At 39.3% G+C, this 20,064-nt stretch overlaps 1 protein-coding gene across 7 annotated transcripts in view; it reads right to left on the reverse strand.

Annotated features, from left to right (window-relative positions):
* CEP112 (centrosomal protein 112) overlaps nt 1–20,049 on the reverse strand; it is a 180,561-nt gene extending 160,512 nt beyond the window's left edge. For all 7 annotated transcript variants that reach the window (XR_015807746.1, XM_088176357.1, XM_088176358.1 and 4 more), the window contains exons 1-8: nt 19,958–20,049; nt 18,833–18,953; nt 17,718–17,908; nt 16,927–17,066; nt 11,515–11,605; nt 9,208–9,282; nt 1,613–1,660; nt 1,396–1,473 (exon numbers count right to left, since the gene is read on the reverse strand). Coding sequence is in view for 6 of the 7 variants with exons in the window: in XM_088176357.1 (XP_088032483.1) it covers nt 1,396–1,473; nt 1,613–1,660; nt 9,208–9,282; nt 11,515–11,605; nt 16,927–17,066; nt 17,718–17,908; nt 18,833–18,932 (723 nt within the window). In the remaining variant the exon portion in view is untranslated. The remainder of the gene's footprint in view (nt 1–1,395; nt 1,474–1,612; nt 1,661–9,207; nt 9,283–11,514; nt 11,606–16,926; nt 17,067–17,717; nt 17,909–18,832; nt 18,954–19,957) is intronic.
* Nucleotides 20,050–20,064: the final 15 nt, after the last annotated feature.

The raw sequence follows: 20,064 nt of genomic DNA on the forward strand, positions 1-20,064 counted from the left end.
CACAGTCGAGCACCATTAGCAAAAAGTCCTGGATTTTTTACTGTGTGGCTTAGAGGATTTTTCCACTGAACTAGCAAAGTATTAACTGGGTATTTTATGTAGCTCCTTGGCATGCATTCCTGTTTATTTCATTTGAAAATATTGTTTAAATGACAACATTGTGCTTTCAATTTATTTATTTCTTGTGCTATTTTCACATCTTATGAAACCTTGCCCCATATGAGGCGCTGGTGGTTTGAACATTGTCAATACAACAGAAGAGTCAATAGCAGAGCAGAGAAAGTGAAAGGCACTTGGATTGTGCAGCTGCTTGTTTGAGCATCGAGTGAGGCACCAGAAAACATTTCATACCCATTATTTTATTAACAACTGAAGGATCTGCCAACCAATTTTACCTTCCTCTGTATCTCTGCTAAAGATGCTTTCTGAATTGGTATGAAAATAACTTTAGGACAGTTCCAATCCATGTGTCCTTACAAGACACCAAGGAAATGGAAGAATATTCTCCTGCTTTGCTGATAATGCCCTTTCCTCCCCAGCTCAGACATATTTGGGGTATTTTGTGGGTTTAGGTCCTTCTGGATAGTAGGAAACTATGTACATATGTCTCAATTTTCCAAGAGCACACAGATGAAAACAAAAATTTTAAAGACAAACAGAGCAGAGTGCTGGATTTGTTTTTTTGTTGTTTTGGGGTTTTTTTAATCATTGGTTGGTTTGGTTTGGGGTTCTATTAATTGTTTTCCTAATGCACCTTGAGTTTCCTTTTCTGCCCATTAATACACTGTCTTTCAAAAAAAGAAATGTGTTAAATAAAATTAGCAGCTTGTGACAAAATATCTCAAGCAGTCAACTTCCTCAAAGCATGAAAAAGGTAAAAATGACCACAAAATTCTACTTTTACACGTATTCAAAGCAAAAAAACCATGGTGAGAGAGAATTCCACTGCCAAGCTTGGACAGTAATCTCAGGAATTCACAATGTTACAAAGAAGTAAAATAAAACCCCATGTGACCAAAACAGGATTGGAGCTCAATGAGGCAAATACAGAAATAATGTAGATCCTATCAGAAATAAGGTCAGAATCTGCTCATTTTGAAAGGTATACAGAAAGTCAACAAAAGCCCTAACTAAATCAAAGGTTTCACTGCCTCTATTAAAAAGTAATTTGGAAAATTCCTAGAATTGAAGCTTCTCTCCACTAAAAATTCTTTCAAAGGACCGGTAAATATGTTCAGAAAGTCTTTTTTACTCCCTAAATAATTGGGAAATCCATGAATTATTTAATGACAAGCCTTGTCACTTCAGCAAATTTCTCTTCCACGAGCTTTCCTGCTACAATAATTTTCTTTTTCAAGCCCAATTTCCAAGGAAAATGCCTTAAAAGAATCCTACCTCTCTCTCTGGTGTCCGAAACAGCGCCTGGTGGTGCCGAGAGGGGCTGCCCTGCTCAAGTCCAATTTTAGGTGTCATCTATTTGAAGAAAAAGTTCAAAACGACCAATGAAGTCAAAACCAGTAAATCCAAGTACAATCAATCCTGACCAGCGATTAAAAACAACATCAAAGGTTTGTCTGCCCTTCTGAAATGGCAAGGGAATAGAAATACCTACCACAGTCATCGGCACCCGTTTTTCTCGCAGGTATCTGGGGTTTTCTAACTGAAAAACAAGGCAGAGAAAAATCAGCAGGTCAACAATGTCTGATTTAGTCTAAGGCATCATAACTGAGCTGTACTTAGCACAGAAACTGCATCAAAGAACCACAGAGGAGATTTCAACATGCATTAAATGGTATAGAAATAGGAAATCTTCCTAACAGATCATTTGGTTTGAAATCTACTCAGCAATTTTGATAATGTAAATGGACCAAAAATTGCACTTTTTTCCCCTCCTAACTCTTGTGGTTGTAAAAATTCCATCAATGCATGTTATAAAAATACTTGGCAGCTACATACATAGGCTTATGCAAAAGATTTCCAAATTTGTTGGCTAAATTCTCATTGAAATCAATATAAACCTACAATACATTTACAGATTATACTGATTAAAATCCAGTGCTTTTGAAATATTATAGTTGGGTGCATTGAAACTATAGCCACACATGTAAGTTATAGAGACAAAACATAAGGAAATAATTCATTAACATGGCTGTATAATTAAAACAGCTCTCTTAATCACTATTTTTAAGAAGGGATACAAAGCATTGTTCCCAACCCACTTCCTCTATCAGACAGCTCCATCTTTCTTATTTTCTCAGATGATGAGGCTCAAATATCACATCACAGAGAAAGCAGAATGCCCAAAAAAAGCTTTCAAGGGTATAATCTTGTAAAATGTGGCAGTAAGATTTTTGAATATGAATGAGATTGCAACACATATTTAAAAAAAAAAAAAGTTGTAGGATTAGGTTGATCTATGCAGCATGGCAAATATATCAAATGCTTGCACTTTCTGCAGTAGTAAGAAATAAATTTGTCTGTTGAATTTATCAGTGGAAAAGAGGCTTAATCCCTCTGAAATTTCAATTTGATACAGTGTTATTCATTTCCTGTCCCAAAAGGTGATGTAGGATTTCTGTATGGTGTTGTCACATTTCACCCAGAGTCATTGCAGGTACTCAACATTTAACACACACATCCCATTTCAATGAATGGTATAATCCAAACTTTTAATACATTAACTGAAAGCATCAGGAAACCAAGAATTTAACAATAACCCATTTATTGTCAGGGAGTTTACTAAAACAGTTACACTAAATTTTCTTTACACAAAGTATCCTGTGCTGCCAATTAAATCCATGGGCAGCCACCAGTGAATGAAGGAATCCTGGATGCACCCACTGCCACAAAAATGAGGAATTTTGGGCACAGAAGAGATTGTGAGGAGAGGAATTCAGGAGTGGGATCAACCTGGAGCACCAACCACAGGAAATCCAGTGGAGGGGAAGGAAAAGCAAACCAAGAGAGAGGGAAATAAAAGGGACAAAAATTCCAAACTGGAAAAATTTTGGAGGATTTTCTTCGTCCTACACATCTGTACCTGCAGTAGGACTTTCTACCTGCATTTCACTGGTTTTTAGTCCTCCTCCCACCTCAGTGTGGCCACTTCCCCACCCAGCCCACACTCCTGACCATCCCCAGGGCTGAAGGTGTTTGCCAGAAGCTCAAGCTTCTCCCCAGGCTGGCATCAGTGGGAGCCTTCAACAATCCCTGGTGGAATGTGGAGAAGGCTGCAGAGCCACAATTCAAAGGTTTAATGTTTTCCCAAAGCCCAGTCTCTCATGCAGAATCACCCTCTACTTTTGGCTTTTTTTAAAACTAAAAAAATGGTTGTAAATATTTACAGTTAATTAAAATCCTTTATCTGCCTATGACATTCAGCAGTTTGCAGCCTTCGCTTCAATCTGAAAAGCTAAGGTACATCCTACTTGTTTATGGGCAAGAAGGAAAATGTGTCTCTAATACTTTGTAGGGCCTAAGTCTTGCATTTTTTTATTTTGTAACAGCAGCCATATGTGCTTTGAAGTTAAATGTTCCCACTTTGTTACTTGTTGTGGATTATATCCACTTAAAACTGATCTGTAAACATTTAATGCCTCAACATTCATCCTTTTCATGCTGGTCTTCTGCAAAACTTCTTGTTCTCCAAATTAAACCACATTAAAGGGGGAATATCACAATAAAGAATGCCCCAAAAAAAGAAAAAAAAAGTCTGTATTTATGAGAAACATGCAAATTTAAAAATAATAAGCAAAAGGTCAAAGACAAGCCAAAATACATATGTATGAAACTGAAGGACTGCCATGAGAAGAGCAGTAAATCACATGCTTTTTAGGAGTATGAACCAAATAAATGTCATCATGAAAGACATCTTTATTTGAACTAGAACTGAACTCTAATTTGTAAATACCACTTCTTAACAGAAATGCTATTTTGAATGTCTTTGTAGAAAAGATTTTGGATTCTCCTGTTCTGTTAGGCAGTCTGACAAGAAATCACGTTTCAATTTGTGAGGAATGCAATGGTCACCTTCTCCTTTTCCTAAACCAGAGCTGTGAAGGTGTTGGGTGATCAGATCCCCATGAAGAAATCCCCATCACCTAACAGAGATAATCTACTTCATTAAAATATATATATTTTCTCAAACTGAAAAAAAAGTATTGCAGAAATGTACATAAAAATAAAATTCCAAAACTGCATTTCAGGCAAATTAGCCATAATTTGAAACTTCAGTATTTACAATTTCTATTTTTTTTAACAACACTTAAAGTAGTCAAAACTAAATATTTATGAGTTATACATTTTTAAAGCTATCAATGCAAGTAATGAGTGAAGCACTGACAAAAATAGAAATTCTTTCCCCCCAGAAGCAAGGACAGTGCCAGAAAAGCACAATTTTGAGCTTTAGTTAATTCTACAAGTCTCATTCTCATCAATTACATTCCATCCCTCAGGCTGAAAATATTGTCCAGGCTTTCTATCCAGGCACTATATCCCAGTCCAAAAACTCCCACCAAAGCTTTGCTCTTTTGCTCAGTAAATACCACAACAATGACAGCACTGAAGTCATGGCTCCAAACTACCCCTCCAAAGCCCTGTTCCACTCTTTGCAAGATGTTTACCCAGGCATGGTTCTCTCCAATAATGCCCAACTGCAGCCTGTTGTCAGTCTAGTCACAGAATATTTTTTAAATTTGAAGATTCAGAGAACAAAACCCCCACACTTGCATCTCCAGGCTCATTGCACATTCCCCCCTAAGCTTCATCAAAGACAAAACGGGATTGTTTTCAAAACAAGGATGGCAAAATCACACATGAAAGAGTTAAGAACACTTAAGACTTTGAAATGGTAAACAACTAAACTGAACCTTGCCCTAAATTCTTACTTTAATCTACCAAACCCAGCCAGCCAGCATGTTCCCTACAGAAATAACTGCTGAGTAGCTTCAGGAAATTTGAGTAAGGACATTCTTATCTAACATCATAATTCGTAGGGAAGTTCACTTTAATGCTGCTGCTGCAGTCTTAGTGGAAGGACATTAAAGCACATGAAGACTGTTTGTCAGCATGGAAGTTTGAATTTATTTTTTGAAGTCTCAACACCACTTGGAGTTCACTGTGGGAAAGTTTTTCCAGCACTGCTGCCCTCCAAGGCCACAACATATACAGTAGGTATGTTTATAGTAAGCAGCCAGACTGAGAAACCAAACAAAAGATAATCAAATGGCTTGTGCAGAAATGGTTGAGCTTAACTAGACTGGAAAGACACAGGCAGATGTGAGCCAAGCACACAGAGCAGGCACAGCATCCACTGCTGCTGCAGCCTCCCAGGAATTCCCAACACTCCATCCATTTAACCCTGTGTTACAACACTCCTCTCCAAGCAGGGAGAATGGGACACAGCCACCAGCCACCCAATTTCTTTGGTCTCAGCCTTCTCAAACCTCTACAAAGCAATAACATTTCCCAGCATAAATTCTTCTGGGCAAGATTGAGCGTCCAGTCAGTCCCACAGCACTTCTGCTAAAAGCTAAAGAGTTAATTCTTGTCCTGGCTGAATTCCAGTGATGAAAAATCGTGTTCTCCCTGATTAAAAAGCCCTTTGCTGTTCCCCCAGGGTACAATCTCTTTGTGCTTTTTACCTAAAACGATGTGCTGAATTTCCTGGGATGTTTGAAAGAGATGCTTTGTCACACCTCTAACAGTGGCTACAATTTGGTGACAAATGAAACTGCATCACAGGCATCCTGAAGGAGAGTGTGAGACAGGCAGGTGAGGTAAGATTGTGCAGGGGTTTAATTCATTGCTGCTCCTTTACTTAACTTTAATTTTTTTATCCAAAAATTATGTTTGACTACAATCTAAAAAGCTCAGCTAAAGAGGAAAAAAGGAAAAGGGAAAAAAAAAAAGGCAGTTTAATTCCATTATCCCACAGGGTTCTTTTCCTGACACTATGCATCTTTCACCATACTTAATTATTTTTGAAAGATAAACAGGAGATGGTCACCTTCCCCTGAGTTATGAAGTGCACTACAGATGCAGCAATATGCAGAAATTTATTGACAGCTGTTGATGAAATCAGACCACAGAATCACAGAAAAGTCTGGGCTGGAAGGGACCTTCAAGTTCTTCTCATTCCTCGAGCCCAGGTTACTTTTATTGTATTCTGAGATGGCTGAAGAATGACAAAGAAAGTTCAAAGTAACAACATGACCAAAGATTACTGGGATTTATTTGTCTCAGCTCCTCAATCTGAAACTTCTCCCTTCAAACAGCCACACAAAAGGATTTCTGCTTTTCTACATTGCAAATGCAGCTTCAAGGCATGAACACCTGATAAAGAACAGTCCCCACACCAGTTTAGATAAGAGTCAATACAGGCTAAGAAAAACACATTTTATAATGTATGTAAAATGAATGTAAATTAGTATTCCACGTATGAAAGGCAAATTTATCCCAACCAAAACTCAAATATTTTTTTTAAGCATTTACTCATGCCTGATTAGACTCTAAAGAACTTGAATAATAAAATGTTTGATAGGGATCATCAGGAATGCTGCAAGGAAAAGGGGAAAATTCTTTTATTACTCACAAAAAGTAACAATATCAGCAAAGTAACACAACAGATTTACTTCTCCTGTAGAAAATGTTATTATTAAGAACAAATATCTGAAGCCTCCAGATTATACTGATAAGCTTTGACTCTCAGCTTAGTAGAAAAATCATAAAAGCATTTCCCAAAACTTTCCACAGTATTCTTAATAATAATATTAAAAAACCCCTCAATCACTGATGTAGGTGTATCATAAAAACTGAAAACACATCCAGAATGTGAACCTCAAAAATACAAAAGCTTTGAAGAAGAGGAAATTTAGAATATATTAAAGTAGCAGGAGGCTGAAAGATAACAGTAAAAATAAATTAACAATTTGTAACTGCTCATTTCAATCCAAGCTGGAGCAGGGAAGGCTCAGCTGGAAGATACCAGATTTGTCTCAGCAATGTGTGTACCTAGCTGGGTATTTGCAGATTCTTGGATAAAAGCATGGTCTCCATATAAACTCTCCTGAAATACTCACAGTTTGCTAAAATTACACAAATTCTTACTGAGAAAAATCCTCGTGTAAGGACTTGTATAACCAAAAAAACCCAAGGAAAGTTTGAATAGCTTTTCAAGACAATTGTTCTTCAGCCCAGGCAGCTCAAAGTGAAAGCCATTCTGTATTTCCTTTCCTATCTTCCCCCACTACTGAAGTATTTTTTGGGTCAAGGGTCTTCTGTATCTGAGGTAGGATCATTGTAAATTAAGTTTCTCAAACAGTGTGCAGCTGGGAGTAGCAATTAAAGGACAGCAAGATGCTCCCATGGCAATTTAAATGCTTGCAAATAACAGCAGCCACATCTGACACTCAAACCTTACAGATTCCGAGGGGCTGCAATCATTTAGTGGGATTTTTTTTATTTTTAGCAGTGGCATATTCTTCAAGTGTGACACTCCACTTAAAACTTCCTGACCCTTTGAGAAGCCACTGGAGGCCGTGATCCACAGCAGGGAAACTCTGCTCAGCACAGCCCCTCACAGACCTCTCCTTTACAACCTCCAATCCTCTTTGTCAGGTAACTCCCAACAAGTCTTATCAGGCAATCAAAGTCTCTCATGAGCGACTTCTTTAATTACCATCCCTGGAGAGGAGACTTGAAAAACTGATTTATGTGCCACGGTAGCCAATTTGTTATCCAAGGGAGCTCCTGTATCAGCAGAGGATCATCACAGTTTAATAACCAGCCATTATCAGCACAACACGATTGCCAACTGGAATTCAATTAGGAAAAGAAATAAAATACAAATAAAATGACAGAGATAAGAGATAAGCAGGCAGGCAGATCGACACTGATATAAAAATGCAAGATATAAAGAGATCCTTTGTCAGCATCAGTTGGTGTAATTTGTAAAATGGCCACGAGCAAGTTTTCCCCATTAAAGCAGCTCTAAAAGTTGAAGGTATTACAGCTTTCTGCTCATATCATCCAAAGGATAAATACAGCCCAAATATCCAAAATGTGAAGTGACTGCTTCCACCTTCGTTTCAGGCGCCTGCACAATGCTGACACTTTCACCCATCTCCACCCTCAGCTTGGAAAAAGCAAGAGAAACACCGAGAAGGACAGAAAACCATTAATATTCTCTGTTATCATTTCTGATTACACCAAAGAGAACTTGGCCATCCATGAAAAACCTGGAGTGTAATAGGCGAGATTTTTAAATGCTGTCATATCCCTCTGGACTGACAGTAGTGTAGGAAGAATAAGGATCATTTGGCAACTGATTAAAATGACAACATGAAAATACGTGATTCTTTTTCAAAAAACAGGGCTGAACTATTTAGCTAAACTCCCTCTCATCACTCCTAACTTTGGCTGCAGCTCTGTGAGCTTTCACCCTGTGAGAATTAGCACAAAATGAGGAAGAAAAGAAAAAAAGAAACCTCCCTGTTAAAATCAAAGTGATCTTAATAAAATTAAATTGCTATAAGGACATTAATCCTAATGAAATAGGTTAAAGATTTGGTGGTACAGGTGAAAAGCTTACAAAAAAGACAAAACAACACAATAGAAAAAATACATTAAAATACAGCTGCATTGTCACCTTAGAACTATCATGGACTAATACCACAGAAAATGCAACCAAGAGAATAAAGTCTAATAAGTGTAACAAGTTCAAATTATTAAAAAGGAAAGAAAGAGGTGAACAGACACAAAAGGCTCCTGAACACTTTCAAAATGAGGCACAGTGACCAAAAAACCCCGAGTTGTATTAATGGCTTGCAAATTCCGTATTGGTTAAAAAAAAACAAACACAGAAAGCCAAATGCTTCTTTCATTTATACAAGTAATAAATAAAAAGTAATGTTACAGAGTCATTAGGAATTAGTCTGAATTTCTACCAGAGTAAGATTTGGTTTTGACCAGTAGCCATTATTATTTTGCCTGATATAGGAGCAACCATATTAAGTGTGTGAAGATTATTATTACTTCAAATTTCATTGTTTTCTTCTTTTACATTCATAAATAACCTTTCCAAGCTTTAGCAATTCATTTCTAGGAGTCTCATTCCCACACTAAGTTTTGTTGACTAAGCTCAGAATCCATTACTGAGGAGTTCCAATTGCAAACTAATAAATAATTAAAGTACTCAGTTCATTTTACCCCAAGATTCCAACTATTGAGTCGTGCTTCGAGGTCATCATCATCCAATGAAAAGTTTCTTTTGTGTTGATCATCCTGGAACATAAAAAAAGTCAAAGAAAATATCAGAATTGCTGGCAAATACATAATTTAAAATAAAACTTCTCATTGACTTGGCCATTGCTACATTGCACTTCCTAATAGTGTCACAATACTTCTGACAGCTTTCACCCAGACACCTCAGTTTCCAGAGGATACTGGGCTGACAAAGCAGTTCAGAGGATAAATTAACCTGGCTCTCCCCTTTAATATTCTTCTTTATTTATTTCCAAAGCAATGGTCTCCTTTATGGAGGGTGAATTTATTAAAAAACCCAAAATACTCCATTTTCAGGCATCAATTCATTTCCACAGTGCCTTTTCTGGAGCTAATCCAGAATTCAGAGATCAGCCTCCAGATGAAAAAAAACCCAGATTTAAAAGTGAAAGGAAAGCACAGCAAGGCAGGGATGGTTATCAAAGCAGAAAACAGAGCAGCTGCTGCCCAGCTCAAGGGTCTTCCCTGATTTCCAGCAGCCAGCCAGGGCTGTGGTTTCTGCTGCTGGAGGAAGTAACAAGGAATTGCCTCTCAGAAGAAAAGTTTTCCCTGTGGGATAACAGTAACTACCAACATTTGACTTATCTAGTGGGGAAAGCTGGTACAGAACATTTTCCTTGGCAGGGGTATTTAGAAAAACAACATTGAAGCCTGAATTACTTCAAGGTGTCATGAAGTGAGGTTTGTTTGTCACCTCTTCTTTAAATCTCATTTGTCACAAGCATCCAGTGACCAGAGCTTGGGCTGCTGCTCATCAACACTTGCTTGAGGCAGCTCTTAAGGTTTCTTAAAAATCTCCCTGCTCCTCTACCTGGGCCTGAACGATGCCAGAACATCTGTGAAACCCCAGAACATTCCTGAATATGGAACAAGGTATTGTTTGTTCCAGCCAGCCAAACGTTATCGAACTGGCAAAACAAGTGAGGATTATTTCACTTAAAGGTCCTTTTAAAGCTGCAATCATAGGAGAATCCAGTGTTTGGAGCTGAAGAACAATGAAGTGCAGTGATTTGTCTAACACTGACCTGGAAGCTCCAGCAGAGCCAGCAGTACCAATAAAAAAGAATTAAAAATAAACAAACCAAAGCAGCAAAACTCCCCTGCAAAACTTTAAAGCCCCAAATCCAGCTTTCAACTGAAGAATTTTTTTACAGTAACTCTTCCATAAGGAATATTTCTTAAAGTAACATAAACAGGAAATCAGTAAGGAGAATTGCAGTAAAGCCAGCATGTGGGGTTTTTTTAATTATGGCATTTCTGCATTTCAATTCCATTTGTATACATACAATCAACACACACATAAATCCATTCACAGCAATCAGAGCCTAGAGCACAGACACTGATTCCTGCCCACTGGGCACCTGTAACCTGCCCTGATAAATCATCCCCCTGCTAATCCTCTATTCCAGATGCACAGCAGAACACAAATTTCCTCAGAAAAGAGCTTCCAGTTTATCCTATTTGCACTTCATGTCCTCATAAATTCTCAACTGTGCCCAGCTGCAATCCTTCTAAACTATTCCTCTGATAGAATCAAAAATGAAGCGTGGGCAGAGCTGGAGGAACAAACAGGAAATTCAGTGTTCACGGAGGGGTGAGGGCTGCTGTAGGTGTGGTGAAGGACACTGCAAGGCCACAGAGCCCATTCTGGAAGGTAAACACCACATTTCTTGGTACCACACATTTGTCAGGAGTAATTGTCAGTGCAAAGCTTGCAATTACATAAAAGACACCATTGAATATTTTGGACTAAGAGGGTTTCAGACAAAGCCTGTTCAATGCCCTTTCATCAGTCAAAATGCTCGGTGTGGAAAGTCTGATGAAACAAACTGTCCAAAATTCACTCCTTCAGAGGTCAACCCTCACTGAACAGAGCCAGAGGCATCCATGCAGCTTTCTTTAATCTGTTATTGCAAAATACAAGATGATGTCAATGCAGGCACGTTGCCAAGCCCAGGGAAAACAATGCAGCAGACACTGAACACACAACACTAAACAGAGGTCAAGCTTTAGGATGAACTGAGAGCATCCTACAAGAAATTCTTTTCCCCTGCACTGCAGAGGAGAGATTTTGATGAGCTTTAGTCCTCCCCATCACTCCCTCCCAAATGTCTGCACCTTTACACAGGGATCATGACCCCCAGGGCTGGAAATAACAGCTTTACAGGGATATATATTAAAGAGCAACACAGGGAAAGCAGAGCTTTAGGACAAAAAGGAGGAGCATCTTACAGACAGTGACGTGCCTAGGTCATCTTCATCTGTGTGCTGAGGAGAACTCACACAACGGGATGGCACTGATGGCTTCTCATTCAATCTCTCCCTGTTATTAAGGACAAGAGGGAGCAGAAAGAGAAGAATTCATTTTCAGCAACTTGTGGCACACAGAGGATGTTAAACACATAATAGAAACGGTTAAAATATACACAAGAAAATAACTGTCAGGATGGAAAGATCAAAAAAAAAAAAAAAAAGGAGAAAAAAGAGGAAAATTTAAGGGTAAAGGCAAACAAAAACCTTAAGTGTTCCATTAAAAAAACAGCACCATAAAACCCCACTCCAAAAACCCCACTAGAAATATTGTGTACATGACAGTACATTAAAACATGTATTTTGCTTTTCTTTTACTACATGACCCAACATCTCCCAAAGGATTTTAGGATAAATCCAAGCTAAGGAGAGGGCTGATCTAAGAGAACGTTTTTGAAACAAAATTGCTAAGACTAAGAAACAACATAAGATGGAGTCCAGTGACTCAGAGAAGAAAGAGGAATTAAGGTGATGGTTGGATGCACTATAGGGAAGACTTTTAACACCACAAAAATAGGTTACAACAAGGTAAATATCCTGTAACACACAAAGGGCAAGCACAACACACACAGCTCTACACAAAGGCAGTGCCTTGAAAGGCCAAGGTGGAGAGGAACAAGTCACAAAGATTGTCTTGGTTTCATTTCATTTCTGTTTTATGGACTAAAGTGGAATTTATGGAGGATGGTAAAGAAATGCCCACAAGGCAGGACACAAGCACAGCATGACTAAGTGCTCTGTCCAGCAGAGGGATTTTCTGGAAAAGCTTTTGTGGTAAATAAAACACTTGAATAAAGGGAAATGCAGATCAGTAGACAGGTGAAGAGAATTGTCACTGATGCACTTGGTCACAGGCATTTCTCAGTCACAGAACAGGGGAAAAAACAAAATAAAGTAAAAGTTATAAGCATTTATTAGATGGGTTGATACAGAAAAAGATCCAAAACAGTAGTGAAACACCCTTCAGCACATACTCCACTGTCAGATGCACAGGTATGAAGGTAATTAAAAACTCCTGTTAGTCCCTTCACCTTCCCATGACTGGTCATATTATATTAAAGTCAAATCAGACCATTCAATACCTCCCTTCCCTTCCATCTGGCAGCAAATGAGATGGTTGCTATGCCAAAAAGACACTGAGATGAATGAAGTGTTTATGAACAGAACAACAACTGTTGGATGTACAATATAAACCAGTCACTTCTAGGAAGACAAACACAAAGTTTTCACGAAACACAGGGCCCCAGCTTTCATCAGAACAGCAGGGAACAGAGAAATACAACAACTGGGAGCTTACCTTCCCTTCCAGCACCAATAAATCCCATATAAACAACATGTATGGATGCACAATAACAATTACAAAGCAGTAAATAGTTTAGATAAGCAAAGTCTTAGAGGTAAAAAAAGATCAAAAGGAATATGATAACACAATGACTGCCTCTTGCATTTCTTACCAAGATTTCATTTGACACAAAATTACCTTTAATTAAAGGGAGATAAATCATTGCCTGTGAGTAAATCTGCCCTTTTATCAGATTTCCTTTGTGAGCAATACTCAGGTTACCCAACAATGCAATGAAGCTCTAATTGTTAAAAATGAGAGAAAACAGAATTCATGCCCTCGTCATTCAGAGATTCAGGAATATCAACAAATACACAAACCAACCCAAGGTACCTGGAATATTTTCAAATTGACCAAAGGGAGGACAAAAGTCTAGATGTATTCTTAGTTCTGTACTTGCTCTTTTGAAGAGGAACTGAAAAGAAAGCTCCTTTACATGATTGTACAAACAGAATTTGAAAGGATGCTTAAAGATGAGCACAATTTTGCTCATATCAAATACGTGCCACCTGTCCACTCCCTTTTCCAGCCTCCTGCTAATCCGAGTCAGGCTCCAAAAAGCACAAGATTCATTCTTTTTCCTCCCACTGGAGGTGAGTGAAGGATGATCAGAGTTTTGACATCAACTTGTGACCTCCTGCTACAGCCCAAGCAGGGAGCTGGCACGGGAGGATGCAGCAATTTGCTGCTAATGAAGGATTTTAATCAAAATTCCTTCTAGGAACAAAGTGAGGGAAACTCACTGATTCCTCCTGGTCCACCATGACTATACACTAACCTTTAACAATGTTTTCAGGCACACTCTATGGAAACAAAGTAGAATTTTCCTAAGGGGTCAGAAAACCCAGGTTTCTGTTCAAACCAATCTAAACATTTCTCAAACAACCTTCTCAGCTTTCAAAATAAAGCTGCACCTTTCCAGCCCCAGCTGGTGGGATTTATTCATCCACACCCCAGTTTGCAAGTAAGGTTCATCTAGCTAAGGCTCTTATTTAGGCAGAAAAACGACTTCATATAGAAAAGTCAAAATTGTCCAACACAGAATTATCTGTATTGCAAGATAAAAATCACTATGAAAAGAATTTCTCTGTTCTGGGTCTTTGAAAGGAGAGAATCTTGAGATAAAGAACATCAAGTAGTTACTCAAACATGTCTCACTGACATTATCTATTTTGCCCTGAGAAAATGTTGTAGGAACTGAGTCATGGCTGGAATGCAGAAATTTTCATCCATCTACACAAACTCCATGCCCATGGATGCAGTTTTCCCAGTGCACATTCAGAGGAGAGAGACAAATACAGTGGAACTCGGCCACCATCTGCTGGCTCTCCCTACAAACTGCACATCCAGAAATATTTCATGTATTACATTTTTACCTGCACTGATTGCTCACCCAAAACTGTAAATACAAAGAAAAACAGGATCTGTACATTGGATATAGTTAATATCTTAACGTGGTCACATTCAAGTAAATATTAAATATGTAAATATTTTTCAAAACATTTCAAAAGTATTTTTCAAAACACAACATCTGAAATATTTACCTTCAGTACTTTTCTGCAAAACTTGCAGGAAAATTAAGTTTCTTATTGCTGTGAAGATTAATTTATGAAATCGACAGAACCATCAAAATTGTCCAACACAAATTCAGATTTCCTTAGACACACTCCCACTCTTGGTCCAAGCATCCACTGGCAGAGCTGTGCCTGTACATCTGATTTTTAATTCCCAGAGTCCTTTAAACCAGTAACATTATTCAGTTTACTTGCTTTTCCTGGCATGGAATAATTTGCAATCCAGGGAATATTTTGCAATGCAGGTGTCCAGAGAACCTACCAGAGTCTTGGCAACCATAGTGATCCCCAATGTAGGTATTGCTTCATTCCCACTGAATAAAAGGGAAAAAGTGAAATAAAGCTTCACCAAAAATTACTTGGGGAACTTTGCCAGACCGTGCTGAATCTTAGGTTCAGACACTGAGTGGGAAAAGGCATCAAATTCCCAATATTCTACCATAAACCAGGTAGCAAAAGAGAGAAAAAAGATGGCAAAGAAGGGAGGGAATAGATGGAACTGCACCTCAGCTTTCCTGAAGTGGGGACCAGCCCCAGTGGGATGAAGAGGGAGGAACATGCAAATCCTGCCATATCTGACAGTACAAGTCAGGAATTCAGAGTAAAAATTCAGGTATTTTTATACCACAAACACGACTCTGTAGAGATATCAGTGTGCTAAACTGGGCCTAACAGTGCTGACATTGTTTTATTGCTCCTAACACCCAGAGTGATGCTTTGACTTAATGATGCTGCTCCCAGGGACTGACACAACCTGGTCACATCCAAACCAGGTATCCTGACATGGCACAACAAGAAGAAAAATTCATCCAAGATCTCAAAAAATATTTGAAAAACATGATGCATTCATAATGTCAATTTTTTGGGTTTGTTTTTTTTTTTTTTTTTTTAATTAAGGGTATCTGGATAATCACCAAGCCCAAAGCAGTAATATCATAACTCAACTGGAAATTCTCCATTGTCTGCCTCTGGTTCTTAACCCACAAATCTGTTATCAAAACCACAGGTTATTATCAGAGCATGAGTGCAAGCAACCAGAAGAGCCCCTAAACCTGAAGAAAAGGAGGTGCAGAGACCTTAGACATAAGAGTAACTTTAATTATTGTGTGAATTACACACAGTTAATGGATACAGAAGAAGAGTTTCCTGATACTCAATATTAATGTGATTTAACTTGCAAGTGTCCATCTGTCACTTATCCAAATCACTGCTTAAAAACTAAAAACATGATTGAAAAATGATGATAAACAGCATAAACATCAGTGTGCCTGCAAGAGAAAAGCTAATGGTGGCCACTTAAAAAAGATGTAAGTGAAGACATTAGAAAAGCATTGGACTTCTGAAACTACACTTGAAAATGTATTTCTAACACAATGAAATGAAACCAGAAGCAGAGCAAACACTCACTTCCTCTTGCACAGCACCTACTCTGCTTTGACTAATATTCACTCCATGTCTAAGAGTGCTTCCTTCACCAAGGATCTCAGAGAGGTTAAACATTAACTAGACTTGAAAATGGGCAAACAAGAGGAAATTCCATCCATGACCAAAATGCAGCCACACAAAGAATAAAAAGGAACACAGTTCTTGATAATCAGCACAAAGTTGCACTAGGTAAGAAAATCCAGAAAGTAAATACTTAAGAAAAGCAGATAAAACTAGAATTTACCTAAGATTCCCACAAATTAGGACAGAATAGAGCTGAAGATTTCCAAGTGTCCAAATGACCAGCTTGTCACTCCTTCAATACTGCAGGGACATCTTTCTAAGCCAACAGGAAAACAAGCCTTAATAACATGAAACAATTCACCCCTTTCTCCCTGCTGTAAACAGCTCTTTTCTCAGCTGACAGGGACTAAGGATGCAGTTTAAGATCAATGGCTGCTGAAAATCAAAAACTTAAATCTTGCTCAGCAAAACTTGCTTCTCTGCAAGGAGCCACTATTCTGTTTCCTATGAAAAGCCTGTGAGCAACAATCATAGAACAACACCTAAACCTACCATCTGAATGCTTGTTTGTATTTCCAGTCTGTAGGGAAAAAAGCAATTAAAAACTATTTGATAAAACAGCTGCTTTCAGCATCATGGCCTTAGACTACAGATGTAGACTGTGATTTTCCATGCTAAGTGTCTGGAACTGAAAGGAGGAGAACAAGAGGAAGGGAAAGAGGATAGAGGGATGGGACATGGAAGATGATGTAAACAAGTCAGAGAAGAAGACATAATGGAGAAAAGTAAGAACAGAGCAGTCTAAAAATTCTGTTACATTGAAGTTGTCACCAGAGTTTCTCTATATAAAGCACAAGCACTGATGGTGAGTCCATGAGGGAGTGCAATAAACTCACAAACTGAGACATGCAGAGCTTACATCTATTAAACACAAATCAAACACTGCTAAAGCAAGGACAGAATCCTCACCCATGTGCAGCAGGTGTTGCAGAAGATGAGTCCCCCACAGAGGATGCATTACTGCCGTGGTTTCCCAGCTCTCCCATCACCCACTCAGGTACACGGTCAGGGCTGCTGCTCAAAATTCTTGGTTCATCAAAATAAACTGACTAGGATGAGAACAAATGCAAAATCAACAGCAGAATAGATTTACAGGACTATGTGCAGTACAAACCTTCTTTTTCCAGTGAAGTCAGTAAGGTGTGCAAATGCCACCTGCCAAACCCATGGGAATTCATGGCACCAGAGTAAATATTTTCTAAAACTTCTTACAGGATGGCTAATTTTAGCAAAAATTGGCATTGTTATGTCACTGAAGCTGATGCCAAGGGTTGACACAACATATTCAGTTCTTCAGAAAACAAACTGCAACTTTAACCATGTCTGTGTGAATTCAGTAGTCTTCTTAGGCGACTAAAGTCACACCTTGAAGAGCAATTTTCCTTTCACAAGAGCTATCTACTCATTAGGACAAAAGAAAACCTCAAGGGCCTTTTATTACACTTTTCCAAAGTACCAGATAAAGATTACCTTCCTGTTCCTTCAAACTCCTATTTTCATAAGCCTTCTAACCAGAATTTTGAAGATACAGGTCTCAAAAAGTTTTGCCCATAGAAAGGTTTTCCCAGCATCAATTACAAGAATTGCACTTCCACTCAACCCATCCAGAATGGTTTGTCACATCTGTGCCAAATCTACGATGGAAAAGCAATTCCAGGATACATTTTAGCAAGTGTGTCTCATAAAGAAATGACACTCACCATGTAGGGAGGCAGAGTTTTCAGCATTCCTTCCTCTGGTTTTTGGCTGAAGGGACCGTTCAGAACTCCTCTCTGCAGCATGTGCAGCAACAGTTTTGCATACAAGTTTCGATTCTCCCTTCCCACTATTCCTATGCCTGCTCCTGAAGGTTTGCAGAGTTTTTTAATCCACAGTGAGCATCTTTTTCTCTCTGAAAATACAGATATACACGGTCACTATAATATTTTCAGACAATGAAAAACAAAATCGATCACATGCAGAAAACAGAAACCATCACTGGTCACCAATTTTGTAGGGTTGTCCCTTCTACACCAAAGTTTAAAACAAAACAAACTCCCAAATGACCAAGCCAAATAAAAGAAATAGTTAAACACTTAGATTAAAAATAATTCTTTAACAATGGCTCGAATTTACATATTGCACAAACATTTTCTATAAATTAATGTTTACAAGAAGTTCACATCACTTTTGGAAACAGCATGGAATTGGAAAGACCAGGAATTCTTCACTCACTGCAAGAGCTACCATAAACTACAATTACAGCTTGCATGAGCATTAATAATTTAAATACATAATAAATCTTCATCTATTTAAAAAAATAAATCTCTATTTACACAAGCTTTGCTACCAGATAAGGAAATTATCCATTTGGTTAAATGCTTACACATAAAGCTCTTAATTTGTAGGGTTTGTGTCTTTCATAATAACCAGCTTGTTATAAAAATTAGATTTATACAACATCATTTATTAACTGATGTTCTTATTATTACATATTCCTGAACAAATGTTAACGACTTTATAATTTAAAAATACTTGCTATCTCAAAAACAATGGCCTTTAAAAGCTTTTTGTTTCTACTGAACTAGTTTTTTAAAGATAGATGTCAATGCATTTATGCAAAAGCACATTTTTATCATGAAAACAGGACAGATAAGGTCAAATAATCGCAGTAGGTACCTAAAACATCCAACTTTAGACGTTGTGCAAACCCCCCATCAAAACTGTACCTTGTAACGTCAGAGATGAAGTGCCTGGTTAAATTAAGTGATACAATTACACATAATAATTGTCAGTCCCTAGGGCTTTGTTATTAGTGTTTAAATGCACATTTTACCTGATCTATGCTGCAGGTTAAGGACATAGGGCTTCATAGCCACAATACAGCGATCTAATTCCGCATCCAATTTTTCCTTTATTTCGTCTTCACTGCTCATTTTGAAAGCACACCAAGTAACCTGCAAAATTAATGACATTGATGTAGAAAAGGTCGCATACTGTTTTACATCAGTCTCTCTTCATCTTAGGCCACACAGAGACGTGCTTGGAACAATACAGGAAGTGAAACTAGACGTGTTATGTTCAAATAAACACAAAACTGAGGCAGCTTCTTTGCAAATAACAGGTACTCAGTGAAACCTACAAGAATGTGCTTGTTTACATTTGAAACTGAACAGCCAACCACACAATAAATATATTCATTACACCCAATTTGTATAAAACACCTCAAGGCGTTTGTGTGATACCGCATTCCTGAATCGCTATTCCTTAGAATTAGAGGTTGGGGGTTTTTTTTTTTAAGCAGAAGGGGGAGAAAGGAGGGAAAACAGCAAGTAGAGCGACAGTAACAGATAAGAGCAGCAGAAATGCTGTCAGGACTGTGTGTAAGGAAACAGAACCGCACAGAGCAGCGCTGGTCGCTGCCGTGCCGCTCCTGTCCCAGCGGAACCGGGACCTTTCCCGGCCCATTCCAGCACAGAACACGCTCCTGTCCCAGCGGAACCGGGACCTTTCCCGGCCCATTCCAGCACAGAACACGCTCCTGTCCCAGCGGAACCGGGACCTTTCCCGGCCCATTCCAGCACAGAACACGCTCCTGTCCCAGCTGAACCGGGACCTTTCCCGGCCCATTCCAGCACAGAACACGCTCCTGTCCTCCTGTCCCAGCGGAACCGGGACCTTTCCCAGCCCATTCCAGCAGTGAACACGCTCCTGTCCCAGCTGAACCGGGACCTTTCCCGGCCCATTCCAGCACCGCACACGCTCCTGTCCCAGCTGAACCGGGACCTTTCCCGGCCCATTCCAGCACCGCACACGCTCCTGTACCAGCGGAGCCGCTCAGCCCGGGCCGCCCCAGGGCCCTTCCCTGCGGTCAGCCCCGGTCCCCGGCCGTGCCCCCGGGCGGGGCACACAGAGCGTCCCCGGCACCCCTCCCTGCCCCGGCCGGGCCCTGCCCCGTTACCTCGGGGGGCTGCGGCTCGCAGGGAGAAGGCGGCGGCCGCGGCCGAACGTTCAAACCGGCCCCGCTCCCGGCGGCCCCGGCCCGGCCCCGGCCCCGCGCGTTTCCGT

This window comes from Sturnus vulgaris, chromosome 20, assembly GCF_052056855.1.
Source record: "Sturnus vulgaris isolate bStuVul1 chromosome 20, bStuVul1.hap1, whole genome shotgun sequence".
In the NCBI taxonomy this organism is placed as follows: domain Eukaryota; kingdom Metazoa; phylum Chordata; class Aves; order Passeriformes; family Sturnidae; genus Sturnus; species Sturnus vulgaris.